Genomic DNA, 14,775 nt, shown 5'->3' with positions numbered 1-14,775 from the left:
AAGAAACCCGCCCAGGCCTTGTGTCGTCACTGGGCATCAAGGCTGGCACTTCCGCGTAGCCGGGCGGCGGGTACTTGCGTTGAAACGTGACTGTGAGTGACCCCACCTTAAAGGGGAGGGAACCGAAGGGGACCCGAGCCCTTTAAGACTAGGCGGGCTGGGGCCTGCCCCTTTAAGGGCGGGGCGTCCGACGGCAGAATCTGAGCCCCAGATTACCTTGAGTTTCCGTCACGGACAGCGAGGAGAAGGTCTTAGTCTGGGTCCGGGTATTTGGCGGGCGGCGGCGGCCTCATCCCCGCTCGTCCTCCCCGGGCCCGGAGACACCCCCACCCCAGTCATGCTGAGCAGAGTATGGAAGCAGCTGACTACGAAGTGCTATCCGTGCGAGAGCAGCTGTTCCACGACAGGGTCCGCGAGTGCATCGTGAGTCCGGGACCTGGGCGGGAAGGGGCCGGGCCGAGGTGGGAGGGGCGCGCCGAGGTGGAGATGGGAAGTCCTGCTGCCCGAGCTCCGAGGACCTCGACCCCTGCGGGCGCCGGGGCCGGGATGGTGAGCTCTCGGGTAGAGTCTGCTGGGTCTCTGAGCCGTAAACAAAGCCGCCGGGTTTCCGTTCCTCGGCCGCTCGCCCCTCCCCCGCCCCTTCTACTCCACCCCGGTGGGCGTTCCTGGCGGTGGGTCCTCTAGTGTGGAGCGTCTGATCCTCTCGAAAAGGATGGGTTTGCTTCGGGACAAGTTGGTGTGCGTGTTCCCCTTAAAAGTAGATGAAGGGCAACCATGGCTGATGTTGGAATGAAGGGAGACCCGGTCACATTGAGCAGTTAACTAGGGAGGTGCGGTGGTGGCGCGAGGGGCAAGGGGAGAGTGGGGGCTGTAGTGGGTCCTCCCACTAAGGAAGATGGGTTGTAAGAAGTGGAGATGGAGGAACGCCGAGGTTTCCCCGCCTGTTTTCTCTCCCCTTTAGTAGTGGTTGTTTTCATTCCTTCTGTGATTGAATCCTGGGCCTCTGGCATGCAGCGTGCCAAACACAAGCCAGTACAATGACACATACCCCGCACCACTTCCGGATAATTTGTTTGACACTGTGGAAGACAGGGTTTCCAGCTTTCCACCCACTCTAGGGATTATCCTGTGTGTGTGTGTTTGTGGTGGGGCGGTGTCACAGGGGTCCCAGGTCTGCAGGGTCTGCAGTGATCCTGAGGGCATCTAGCCTGTGTTCCTTATGCCCTCAGTGTAACGTAGAATTGCAGTTGAGCCTTTGGCACAACAGTGTACTACTCTAGGATAGGAGCACGCAGTGGTACTTAGGGAAATATATCTTCCTTGGGCCTGCTTTGAATGATAATCTCTCTGCGGCTTCTCCTTCAGAGCCCTGCACATACTAAATGAAAAGGGAAGGGTTTGGAAGAGTGGAAAGAGGTCTAGTGGATAAAGGGGAGGGCCCGGATGGAGTTATTCTTCATTTTTCTCAGGCTGAGCTTTAGGCTACCCGAAGGCACACTTAGATTGAAGAAAGGGTAGAGGGAAATAGGATATACCTAGGTCTGCCCTTATCAATGAGGGCATATGAGTGTGTGGCCCCAGGTTAAGAATCAAGTAGCATCCCTTATGTGTTCCTTGGGAGAGGCACACATTGGGGATTGGGGATATCATGGAGGCACATCCAGGCCTTGTGAGATACTGACAGCCTGGAGGGATGAGCCCTCAGAAATGGCTTCGTATGTTTCTGCCTCCTAAGCCATTAGCTTAGGACATCAGCTCCAGCCAAGGGCAGGTGACAGTTTCTAGTGCTTCCTGCATGTGGCTCCCATCTAGAAACTAGAGAACTACCTACGTAGGAGGTGGTGGCCCACACCTTCAGTTCCAGCACTCGGGAGGCACAGGCAGGTTGATCTCTGAATTTGAGGCCATCGTGGTCTACAGAGTGAGTTCCAGGACATCCAGGGCTACATAGAGAAACCCTGTGTTGAAAAATGAGGGGGGCGGGGGGAGAAATGAACAGCTCAGCCTCAGCTTGTGCTGGAAGTGGGTGGGACTCCAAGCCTGACCTTTTGAGCTCTTCTACCTTCTTGACTACTATGAAAGTTCCAGACCGAAAGGGGCAGAACAGTCTGCTGTAAGAATTCAGCTGCAGTCTTAGTGGCCCCTTCTATGGGAATTCCCTAAATCAAAAACTACCACTTTATACTAGATGCAGGACTTTCTTGGTCTTTTCTTTGTCACTGTACAGATTTCCTCTAGGGTCAGTTTTACCTTGCAGACTAGAAGACACACGACCAGAGATCGATCTTGTTTGTGCCTACCTCAAATGCAATGGCATTTTTTTCTCTTTTTTTGCCTCCGACCTTGGAGTAGTATGGAGGTGTAACGATTGTACTAATTATCTGTCCAAGTTCTGTCCTGTTATTTGGAGGTCTAAGCACTCAAGGCTACGAGTGGGTCCTAAGATACCTGTCCCTGAAGTTGGAAATTACTTGTGGTAGGGTCTCAGGATTGACTACTTTTAAAGTGACAGATTACCAGCTCTGGAAATGTTGGGCCTGACCCAAGCCTTCTCTTAAGCTAAACAGGCCCTAGTTTGGAGTGGAAGTCCTGACTTGCTCTACAGATGGGATTCTTACGTAGTAGTGCCTAGAGCATACTTTCTCATGACACAACTGCAGTTGGGCAAGAGGACGTGCCAAGACAGCAAAGACATCTTTTCCTCAAGCCTGTTTCTTTCCTAGAATATTCTCAAAGTCAGTCTTTCTTGTTCTGTGGCCTGATTTAGGATGCAGGGGATGTGTGTGCGTCATAATGTATTAATTATTTCTACGAGTTTCTCTGTTAGCTTCTCAAAGTGTGCATGAAGCTTGTGTCTCCAGCACAGTACCAGGGCTGGGTTAGCATTGATTTCCCAGGGATGACCTCTGTTTGGTCCTTCTTAAAGCCCACCCTCTGTTCCCCTGTAGCTTAACTAGAGGGAAGGCATCTAAGACATGTGAGTGTAAAGCCCCACTACGTATGGCTGCCCCACCACGTGTGGCTGGAGCTTTATCTGGAGGCCTTGAGGCTGTGAAATGTGCTAGCGGTTACAGAACTTCTCATTCCAGGTTGTTTTCTTCCACAGATCTCAATACTTCTGTTTGCAACACTCTACATTCTCTGCCATATATTCCTGACCCGCTTCAAGAAGCCTGCTGAGTTCACCACAGGTACACTCACTTCCCCACTCCAGTCCTGGTTGCCATGGGGCTGGCCTCAGAGGAGGGTTCGATGGTACCTTCTGGGAGAGGACAGGGGACTGCTGGGCTTCTCTGCAGCCTCTGCCTCTGGAGCCCCTGTTCTTCACGCAGGCTGAGGGGATGGGGGTAGGAGGTCTAGGTGGGATATCTCCAAGCCTCAGGCTTCTGGCACCTTACGTAGCCTTTACTTCTCTCTCTTTTTCTTTTTTGTTACTTAGTTTAGTTGTATATGTTTTTAAGTTAGAGAACAAACTCATGTTTTATTGTGGATTTTTCAAAATCAGGTACTTCTCTCTTGGTTTTATTTTATAGAAAATATCTCCTGTAGTCCTGCCTGGCCTTGAATTTTTTTTTTTTTTTTTGGTTTTTCGAGACAGGGTTTCTCTGTATAGCCCTGGCTGTCCTGGAACTCACTCTGTAGACCAGGCTGGCCTCAAACTCAGAAATCCACCTGCCTCTGTCTCCCAAGTGCTGGGATTAAAGGCGTGCGCCACCACCGCCCGGCCTTGAATTCTTCACCACCGCCCAGCCTTGAGTTCTTTATGTATCTAAGGATGACCTTGAACTCCTGTCTCTGCCGCCCAGATCCTGGGCTCCATGGTGCAGGCTGCCACATTGCTGTCCAAGTAGTTTTCCCCTTTTTTAAAATTGTTTCTCTTTGTAGTGGAGTCTTCCTGGAACTCACTATATAGACCTGGCTGGCTTTGAGCTCACAGAGATTTGCCTGCCACTGCCCCCCAAATTCTGTGATGAAAGGCATGTGCCACTACCACCTGGCATTCATTTAACTTCTCTAGTCCTATTTCTTCCTACAAAATGGGCATCCTGAAGTCCACTTGGCACTTTATCATGGGGAGGACCAAATGAGAGCCTTCCATAAACCTTAATTAAGTAGGCGACTGCAGGGTGAATCTTGGGTGTGTGTTTTATGTTGGCTCATTTCCTAGTGCTCTCCCACTGGGACCCAATGCTTCCCAAGGTTTGGTGATGATAGTCTTTATTTGTGGAGAGCCTAAGTGTTCTCAGACTGTGGCTTTTCGTCCCATACTTCTCTGATGGGGACAGAAGACACTTGGTTTCAGAGCCTAGACCCAACTTGCACAAACACCCAGCCAAGCTGTCTCCATCAGGACTCTTCCTTTGGGGACTTTTCTCTGGGAACCTCCTTCCCCCTCCAGCATTTCTTTTCCCTCACCGGGCCCTCACAGACTGCAATGTGTTTATTGTATCTGAGCCCATATAAAGGGGAACCTGTTATGACAGTGATGGTGGGGAGGAGAGAGAGGAGCAGGGAACTCAGGGTCTGTCTATCTTCTGTATAATGGTTGAGGGCCCCTCACTACACTGCCACCTTGTTCAGAGAACAGCTGTGAGGTCTGTGGTGTAAGATCTACCAGATACTCTTGGTGAGCACTGTCTTTAGTGGCGGGCCAGGGGACAGGGTATAATACATTTGGTCCCAGAGCTGCCCTCTGATGTCTTGCTGCTTCCCCTTCCTATCTGTCTCTTGCAGTGGATGATGAAGATGCCACAGTTAACAAGATTGCGTGAGTGTCACTACCCTCAAGCCCAATTCCAGTGACTTAGGAGCTGGGATCTAGAGTCCCCTGGAGGTGGGAGAGAAGGAGCTGTCATCCATCCAATAGAGAGTTTCTGCTTCCACCCTGTTTCTGCCATCTTCTGGCTTTACCTCACCCCAGGGATGCTGGAAAGGCTGCTGTTCCTGTCTCCCTGGTTAGGCCAGGAGCTTCTAGGAGCTTTAAGATCAGGATGTTGGCTAGGGCCTGAGTCACCAGGAAATGGCTTCAGCTTGGCTTTACCTCCCAACTGTCAACGTGGGTGGGGAATGGAAGGGGGAGACAGGCTGATAGAAACACAACAGGGTTTGGTGAAGATTAAAAACTCCTGAGGGATCAGAGAAACCTTGTCTCAACCCCCTGTCCCCCTTTAAAAAAAAAAAAAAAAAAAAACCGTGAGGGCAAAGACTTTGGTTCTTAGAAGGAGAGCCTGCTGTAGGCACTAGCTGGTCAGTAGCAGCACCTAAGAGAAATATGGAGATGCCTTCTCTGTACTGACAGACCAGAAGACTCTGGTCTTCTTTTGTGAATTTGTTTCCAGCTGGTGCAGCCCTGTGAGGTTGAGCTGGCCTTTATCCTCTGTGCTAATGCCCTCTTAAAGGGCACACCATATGGAGTGTCTGAGCTCTCATCCAAAGAGGGGAGCTCAGGCCCTGGTCCCTCAGCAGAGAGAGGAGGAGCCACAGTGCTTTGTTGGCATTACTGCTGAGCCCTGTAGGATGTATGGGGGGGATCACAGTCCAGGATAGCCCAGTGACATGGCAGGCAGGCAGTCAGGTACCTATGAATGCCTGCCTGAGCTGTGCCCATCCTATGTGCCAAGGCTACCCTGTAGGTGAGGACTAGGCTGGGATAGCAGAGCCTATAGATAGCTATAGATATCTATATCTATCTATATATATAGATATATAGATATATATATCTATATATATAGATAGCTCCTTCCCATGGCTACCACTGGTTCTAAAAGCCCTGGGTGCCCTTGGGAAAGAAGTGGCCTCTCGAGGAGCAGGGATGGTGAATGCTGGGCTGACACAGCCTCTCCCTCCTAGGCTGGAGCTCTGTACCTTTACCCTGGCGGTCGCCCTGGGCGCTGTCCTACTCTTGCCGTTCTCCATCATCAGCAACGAGGTGCTTCTCTCGTTGCCACGCAACTACTACATCCAGTGGCTCAACGGCTCCCTCATCCATGGTATGTGGCTGGACCAGAGTGTGGGGTTGGGGGGCAGCGCAAGTAATTAGGAGACTGGGCAGCCTCGGGCTCGGCAGTCATGTCTCCCACCTGTTGATCAATCCTCAGTGACCAGCTCTGCTTTTCCTTTTTGGCTCTAGGTCTTTGGAACCTCGTTTTCCTCTTCTCCAATCTGTCCCTCGTCTTCCTTATGCCCTTTGCGTATTTCTTCACAGAGTCTGAAGGCTTTGCTGGCTCCAGAAAGGTAAGTACGTGAAGTGTTAGTCAACCTGAGCTAGAAGCAGAACTCTGTTCTAGTGAGCTGGCATCAGCAGATAGTTTGTAGCCTTCAGTCAGAGTTAAGGGCTGGAACAAGGAGTCTGAGGCTGTAGTAACATGAGAAGTCAGTGTTGTGGCCCATCCTTTATAGAGCCATTGAGAGTTCAAATTGAGACAGATCTCTTAGCAGGAGAGATCTTTTGTAGCTGCTCCCAGAAACCAGGAAGCATAGGAATTCCAGGCTTGTTCCACTGCCTCTGCTTCCCTGCTGATCCTTGCATTGATTGAGCAGAGAGCTCTAGTGCTATAGATGTCAGGGACCATGTCCTCCAAACAGAAGGAGGCCGAAGGTGTCAGGGGTGGGGCTTATGAGTGAATATAGAGAAGTACTCCTTCTGTCTCTGAATCCTCGGTCCCCGAGCCCAGGCACAGTTCTGGTGTCTCCTTCCTTCCTGGCGTTGACCCCCTCCTCTGCTTTCCCCTTTTCTTCCTACTGTAGGGCGTCCTGGGCCGGGTCTACGAGACAGTGGTGATGTTGATACTCCTCACTCTGCTTGTGCTGGGCATGGTGTGGGTAGCATCTGCCATTGTAGACAATGACAAGGCCAGCAGGGAGTCACTCTATGGTGAGAATTAGACTGTCTGTCACTGGTTTAAAGGGGAAAGTTTTGGCTCATGTGGCTTCAGAGATGTCAGGCTGTGCTCCTGCAGCGCTGGTCTCGGAATGTGACGAAGCCGAACCTTGGGTGCTGCCAAGCTCACAAACCATGCATGCCGAGCTCTGCGAATTGCAGTGGCCACCAGACCTTCAACAGTCAAGTGTTGGTTTGTTTGTTTTACTGTTTTATGAGACAGGGTTTCTCTGTGTAGCTCTGGATGTCCTGGAACTCACTTTGTAGACCAGGCTGGCCTTGAACTCAGAAATCCGCCTGCCTCTGCCTCCTGAGTATTGAGATTAAAGGTGTACACCACCACTGCCTAGCCAAACAGTCAAGTTTTGAAAGACCTTTTTATATCTAAACCAAAACAGGGCTCCAGCTTTTTCCTCTTCTTTAAAGCTTTACTTTTGTGTGTATGTGCGTTTTCTCTGTCTGTGAACCACATCTGTGCAGTGCCTGCAGAAACCAGAAGAGGGCATTGGATCCTCTGGAACTGGAGGTACAGGTGGTTGTGAGCTGGCTTGTGGGTGCCGGGAACTGAACCTGGGTCCTCTGGAAGAGCAGCCAGCTCTTAAGCGGTCTTAACCACTGAGCCACCCCTCTCCCCCGTCATACCTCCTAAGACTGACTCTTTAGAGCTTGTAATTGGAGCTCAGGAGACTAAGTCAGGGTAACTGCTGTGGGTTCGTGGATTTGTATGATGAGTTTGAGGCCGTCCAGGGCTATAGAGAAAGATGCTGTCTTAAAAACAAAAGAAAATGGGCTGGATAGACTGTGTATACATCTAACATACAGAGATATCCCCTTGCGTCCACACAGTGATTTAAAAGATAGGTAATCAGCCAGGCATGGTAGCACACGATTTTAATCCCAGCATTCAGGAGGCAAAGGCAGGTGAATCTCTGTGTTCCAGCCCAGCCAGGGGGCTACTAGTGAGACCTGTTTTAACCTGTTTTAAAATATGTAAATAATAGATGATAAACAGTTGTCAAGCCCTGGCTGTCCTGAAGTCTTTCCACTTGGACGTCCTGGTTCTCCTAGGATCACAGGTGTATGCTACCATACCTGGTCTCCTATCTTAGAATTGTGAAGTTTCATTGTAATATCTGCCTTGCCTAATGAGGGAGAGGATCTGGCTATACTTACCCCTGGTCACCTGCATCAGATGGCAGCTGTCCTTTTATATGAATGCGGATCCTTAGTGTACCCACTGCCCCATTTCTGGGCCAGCTGTCCTACCAGTGCTACTTGACTGTAGGTGTCTGAGATGTGTTCTTGTTAGACCCTGAGCCATGTCACCTCCTAGAGATCAGACATGAGCAAGACAAGCTGACATGCCCTTTGTTGTCCTAGACTTCTGGGAGTACTACCTCCCTTATCTCTACTCCTGTATCTCCTTCCTCGGAGTTCTGCTGCTTCTGGGTGAGTGTCAGAATCTGGGAGAGGAAGAGGGCACCTTGGGCTACAGTTAGGGTGGAAGGGGAAGGGTTGGAGAGGGGTGGGGAGGGAGTGGAAGGTCTGGCATGGGACTGACCAGCTCTTGTGCCTACAGTGTGCACTCCTCTAGGTCTCGCCCGCATGTTCTCCGTCACTGGGAAGTTGCTGGTCAAGCCCCGGGTAGGTAGCGCTCCTTGCCTCTTGCACAGGGTCAGTTTCCTACATCTGAGGTGGAACCATGAAATGGCCCTATGGTTGTGTTGTGCGCAGCTTGCAGGAGGCCACACTCTTTCCCCTACCCCACCCCCACCCCTGTCACGGAGCTGGTCAGAACACAGGTCAGAACACAGGGAATTGGAAGGCACAGGATGGTGCACAGGAGTTAGAGGAAACACTGAGATGCCGGAGAGCGGGGTGGGGGGGAGGTGGGGTGGTAGGGGGTGGGGGGGGGGTGGTCAGAGAGCCTCTGACAGTGCCTCCCTATCCACTACCCTCAGCTACTGGAAGACCTGGAAGAACAGCTGAACTGCTCAGCCTTTGAGGAGGCAGCTCTGACTCGAAGAATCTGCAGTGAGTCTAAATCCCCCACTTGCCTGGGTGGTGGCCTGGCCTTGGCAGGGGCTGAGTACTGGAGGGAAGTATGTCCTCTGCCCTCAGATCCCACCTCCTGCTGGCTGCCTCTGGACATGGAGCTGCTGCATCGACAGGTCCTGGCTCTGCAGGCACAGAGGGTCCTCTTGGGTACGTGGCCTGGTAGTTTACCAAGGAGAGTAGGTCCTTTTTCCAAGTACTTACTAACGACCTCCCACCCCTTCACAGAGAAGCGGCGGAAAGCGTCAGCCTGGCAGCGGAACCTGGGCTACCCTCTGGCCATGCTGTGCCTGCTGGTGCTGACGGTGGGTTCACTAGTTTGTGGGCACGGGAGTTAGTGGGTCCTTGGGTACTTTGGCTTCCTTAGGGAGGACAAAGATGTACGTTGACATGGTTGTCATCTGTAGTAGACGTTGCCACCAAGTGACCGACTTTATGTGCTGCCCCACGCACATCAGTCCCCACTTTGTAGACAGAAATACAACTGACTTGCCCCCAATCAACAAAGTTACTGGGAAGGTATGCAGATTTGTCTCGGAGTGAGAATAAATTAGGACTTCAGGAATAATCTTAGAGGAAAAGGTACCTTTTCCTAGGTCATCTTGTAGGGGGTTGCAGCGTGGGGGAGGCTTTGCTGGAGATTGACCCACGACTTTGCACATGTTAGTCAAGTGCTCTGCAGAGCTGCTCCTCCCCATCCCTATAGGCATGCTCTTTCTAGTTAGGCTTTTGCAGTCTGCCCATTTGGAAGCAGTTTGTTGAGTAACGTCCTCAAAGGGCTGGGATGCTAGCAGCAGGCTAGAGGGAAGCAGAGCAAACTGAGCGTGCTAAATTAAAGACAGTGTTTGTAACGCTGCTCCGAGTAGCTGTGAGAGGAGCAGGGTGATGGGCGGTGGTGACCTTCTGCACACAGGGCCTGTCTGTGCTGATTGTGGCTGTTCACATCCTGGAGCTGCTCATCGACGAGGCTGCCATGCCACGGGGCATGCAGGTATGGGCATGCAGGTATGGGCATGCAGGTATGGGCATGCAGGTATGGGCATGCAGGTATGGGCATGCAGGTATGGGCTCCCAGGGGTTCTTTCTGAAAGGGTGGGGAAGCTGGACAGTGTCTCCTGCTGTTAGCCGACCTGAAGCAGATTGATTGCCATGGGTTCCAGAATGGGCTGCATGATCAAAGGGGGAGGTTGGAGAGAGAGAGAGAGAGAGAGAGAGAGAGAGAGAGAGAGAGAGAGAGAGAGAGAGAGGAGAGAGGAGAGAGAGAGAGAGAGAGAGAGAGAGAGAGAGAGAGAGAGAGAGAGAGAGAGGAGACACAGAGGAAAGGCTGGGTGGTCCTGGTGTTCACAGTGGGGATGTCCCTCACGAGTGCCATCCCACCCATAGGATGCTGCCCTGGGCCAGGTCTCCTTCTCCAAACTGGGATCCTTCGGCGCCATCATCCAGGTCGTGTTGATCTTGTATCCTTCTGGAAACTCTGTGGCCTCTGCCCACCAAACCTGCCTCCCAGGACTCTTAATAGACCCCTGGGAGCACTGGGGAGGGAGCACCGGGGAGCAGCACCAGGGAGGCCGTACATCTTTATCTAACAGGTTGAGAAAGAAGGACTTACTTGGTCTTAAGGACCAGGGAGATAACTCAGTCGGTGAAGTACAGACAGGGAAATCCTGATACCTTGCTCAAGAGTCACTTTAGCCAAACTTGAGGGTTGAAGTACCCTGTCCCAAAGAGTAGTAAGGAGTGGGCTGGCAGGATGGCTCAGCAAGGGAGGACTCGGCTGTTCCGAGTGCCTGATGTTCTTTCAGGAGAGCCTGAGTTCACCTCACATCACCCAGGTCAAGTGGCTCAGCTGTCTCACTCCAGCTCTGGGCCCCACACTCTCTTCTGGTCTCTGCAGGTGTCCGCATCCAAATACACATACCTCTCCCTCCCCACAACTAGATGCAAGTCGTTTTAAGTAGTTTATTTTTAATGCACATTGGTGTCTTGCCTATATGTGTGTTAGGACCCCTGAAAATGGAGTTACAGACAGTTTTGAGCTGGGAATTGAACTCAGGACCTCTGGGAGAGCAGCCAGTGCTCTAACTGCTGAGCCATCTCTCCAGCCCTAGGAAGCATTGTTTTAAAAAGACAGTTCAGTGGGTAAAAGTGCCTGCTGTGGGAGAAACCTGACAACCCAGGCTCTGTCCCTGGGAACTCACAGTGGTGGGAGAGAGCGGACCCCTGAAGTGTGTGCACACGTGTGTGCAGTGGCATGCATGTACACAGGCATACAACGTAATAGCAGGTAATGGGAGAATGATAGAAGATACTCAGCCTCCACCTGTGGCCTCTGTGCACACGTGTCTACACCACACAGAAAACCTTGATCTTGAACAGGTCTGAGAGGCGGTCATTACTTTTTAGAAGCTGGCAGGTTCTTCCCTAACCCGGTGGCAGTTACCTGATGGTGTCCTCGGTGGTGGGTTTCTACAGCTCTCCACTCTTCGGAAGCCTGAGGCCTAGGTGGCACGACACATCTATGACACAGGTAGCTAGCTGGGGTGGGGCGGGAGTGCTGCATGCTGGCAGCTTTTATTTTGTTAGTCTTTTCCCTCACCTCTCTACTCCCTTTCTGCCACCCCCCCCCATACCCTCCCCCCAGCGGAGACAGGGTTTCTCTGTGTAACAGCTCTGGCTGTCCTGGGACTCACAGAGATCCTCCTGCCTCTGCCTCCCAAATGCTGGGATTAAAGGCAGGGACCACTGCACCCAGCAGCACTGGTGGTTCCTGCCACCTTCGCCTCTTCTCTGCTCTCATTCAGATCATCGGGAACTGTGTCTGCCTCCTGGTCCTCAGCTCAGCACTTCCTGTCTTCTCTAGAACCCTTGGTGAGTAGTGGGGGGTGGGGGGTAGACAGTGTGAACTTAGTAGGGAGCTTCAGGCCTCGGCTACATTAGGGAAACCCTATAACAAAAGAGAACTGTCCAGGTCTTACTAATCATCCTGTCTGAGCCTCCATAGTGCTGGGAACCATCTCTTTAAAACCTGTTTTTGAATTTTTAAAATATTTATTTTATGTGTGGGTGGGGACTGTGTCAGAGGACAGCTTCCAGGAGTTGGTTCTTCCCTTGGACCATGTGGGGAATTGAACTCAGGTTGGCAGCAAGTAGCTACCTCCCGACCCATCTCTCTTGGCCCACATTTTGTAATTTTGGATAGGAATGCTCAACACATGCTTTCTCTTCTATGACACAGGAACGTGGAGGAACTTAGGCCTACTGGTCCATCAGTTATTCCAGGATGGATGCAGTAGGAATGTATATTTAAATGGGGGTTCAGGTCTATGACTTGAGAATGTTGTAACAGGGGTTTAGAAGGAGTTAGGCATGGTGACTTACACTTACAGTCCTGGAAAGCTGGCAGCAAAAGAATGACAAGTTGTTTGTCATCCTCAGCTGCATAGTCCAGACAGGAGACTGTCTCAGGTGGGTGGTTTAATAGTGCCTGGCACAAGCAGACACAATGTCTACTGTCTTCATTATCATAGTCCATTGTTTTCTCTGTTTACATAGAAGAAACAGGTCCAGAGCAAGCGTGTAAGGAGCTTGCCAGTGTCAGCTGGCTGTCTAGAAGTGGGACTGGGATAGGAAGCAGTGTGATGACTGCACTCTGCCAGCTTGTAGCTTCCTAGTCAGGAGCCACTTAGAATCCTGGGAACCTCGAATAACCTGAGACTAGAGGCAGCCCCGCTGAAGGAAAAGATACAAACAAACAAGTCTCTGGGAGGAGGAGCAGCAGCTACTGATGCCTTGAGTAGTCCTTGGCATGGGCTTGTAAGGCCTGCACAGCAGGTGCTAGGTAACACTTGTGATGTTCAGTCATGGCCACTAGGAGGCAGCAGAAAGTTGGGCTCCTTTGAGGAGAGGGCTTGGGGGAATTTCCCCTTCTGATTTCGGACTTTGTACTTCAGGGCTGACACACTTTGACCTGCTGGGTGACTTTGGACGCTTCAACTGGCTAGGCAATTTCTACATCGTGTTCCTCTACAATGCAGCCTTTGCCGGCCTCACCACACTCTGCCTGGTGAAGACCTTCACTGCAGCTGTGAGGGCAGAGCTGATTCGAGCCTTTGGTAAGGGAGTGTGAAGCATGGGCTGGCTGGGGAGTTCCTTCTGAAGCAGGGGAGGCCCCAACAGGGAAGAGGGTATGCTACCTGTTTACCCATCTCTTTGACCCATTGTTCTGTCCTGTCTGTCACCTCCCCTCTGAGGAGCTGACCTGTGCCCCTTCTCTCTTTCAGGGCTGGACAGACTGCCACTGCCTGTCTCTGGTTTCCCCCGGGCTTCTAGGAAGAAACAGCATCAATGAGCTCTAGCTAGGGGTTGAGAAGGAGAAAACTGGGCACTACCTAGGTCTGGAGGCAAGCCCTAGGTGGCTGGGCCTCAGGACCTGGAATCTGAGAGAGTGGGTGACAGAGGGGACAGACCATCTGCACTGTTGCTTAATCTGAGCCAGAGTTTGGGACCTGACCGGCCTCCTGCCTTTTCAGATGTAGCTGTGGCCTGAGCGTCCAGTGGAGCTGGGGGACTCGCTCTAGTTCCTGGTCTCAAATACGTTTACACATCTATCTGCCTCAATTCTGTTCCAGGCCATGCCTGAAGCCATGTTTACATGATTTGATGTGCAATAGGGTGGGTGGGAGTTGGGGGGACTGGGCCAGGGGTAGGTTCTGGACACAGGTCGTCTTCCTTGCCTCTGGCCTAGAAGAGCCGAAGCACTGTGCTATCCTGTGGAGGGCTTTGGACCACTGGAGAGACCAAGGGTGCTGGGAGGGGGGGGGCTGCACCCATCAGCAATAAAGTTGATCCCAGGGTTTTCTTGGTTCTTTTGTAAAGAGCCTGTCTCTGTGTCTGTTTGAGTACCTTGTTCCAACTAGTCCTGAGTCTGTGCCATCCATTCCTTCCCCTCTGTGGACATTGTAGAGCTCTGTGGGGCTGTCGATCTGGTGTTGATCTGGTGTCAGGCCAGACAGTTCTGCAGAGGGCTGCCGTTTTCCCCACAGCTTCACTTAAAGCAGGCCACCTCTGCAGGGAGTAGCCACCCACACCTTTAACTGGGGTACCCAGGAAACAGGCAGGCAGAAAGTGTATGGTTTTGTTTTTTGAGGCCTAGTCTACATTGCAAGTTTCAGGCCTGCCGAAGTTACGTGGTGAGCCCTTGGATTCAGTACCTCTCCCCACAGAACGGTTGGCTGCTCTTCTGGACTCTGCCTTCTGCTTAGGGCTTTGTTTCTATACCTCGGGAATTAGGGTAGAAGGGCATTGCACACATCTAAGATGCCATCCCGTCCACCTGCAGCCCTGACCCACATGCAACACTTGGCTGTAAAGGGCCCTGGCTGGCAGGGTCTTATTCCTACCTCTGAGAAGAACCTGGGTCCAGTTGTGTACAGACTGTCGAATCGAATCCTTCGGTCCTCCTGTATTGAGGAAGGAACAAACCTGCAGAACACTACAGACTGTACATTGCACAACTTTAAAGAGTTATAAACTCAAAGTTGTTTATAATTACTGTTCATTTTGTTTTGTTTGACACGGGGTCTCGCTGTGTAGCCCCAAGCTGTCCCGAAACTAGTTCTGTGGATCCGGCTGGCCTGGAAATGACAAAGATCCACGTACCTCTGCCTGCTTAGTACTGGGGTTAAAGGCCATATCTGGCCCTAGAATTCTTAAAACTTTATTGAGGTTAGGGAGATCTGGTATATATGTGTAGGGTTCATAGGATAACTTTTCTTCCATTGTGTGGATCCTGGGGGGTCAAACTCCATGCCTCTGTCTGCTGAGCTAGCCCCAGCGGCCTT

The 14,775-nt window shown here is 51.6% G+C and overlaps 1 protein-coding gene across 1 annotated transcript; it reads left to right on the top strand.

Moving 5' to 3' along the window:
* Positions 1-66: 66 nt before the first annotated feature.
* Positions 67-13,822, top strand: Lmbr1l (limb development membrane protein 1 like). Its single transcript, XM_034516862.2, has 17 exons — positions 67-423; positions 3,107-3,191; positions 4,735-4,768; positions 5,851-5,990; positions 6,131-6,234; positions 6,748-6,874; positions 8,261-8,329; positions 8,460-8,524; positions 8,842-8,914; positions 9,002-9,085; positions 9,164-9,240; positions 9,849-9,926; positions 10,319-10,392; positions 11,372-11,462; positions 11,737-11,803; positions 12,886-13,047; positions 13,216-13,822. Exons 1-17 carry the CDS (start codon positions 352-354, stop codon positions 13,281-13,283), a joined length of 1,470 nt encoding a protein of 489 aa, XP_034372753.1. The 5' UTR covers positions 67-351; the 3' UTR covers positions 13,284-13,822.
* The last annotated feature ends 953 nt before the right edge of the window (positions 13,823-14,775 follow it).

The sequence above is a fragment of the Arvicanthis niloticus genome, chromosome 13 (genome assembly GCF_011762505.2).
Source record: "Arvicanthis niloticus isolate mArvNil1 chromosome 13, mArvNil1.pat.X, whole genome shotgun sequence".
NCBI lineage: Eukaryota > Metazoa > Chordata > Mammalia > Rodentia > Muridae > Arvicanthis > Arvicanthis niloticus.
This window is presented reverse-complemented; position numbering and strand designations above follow the sequence as displayed.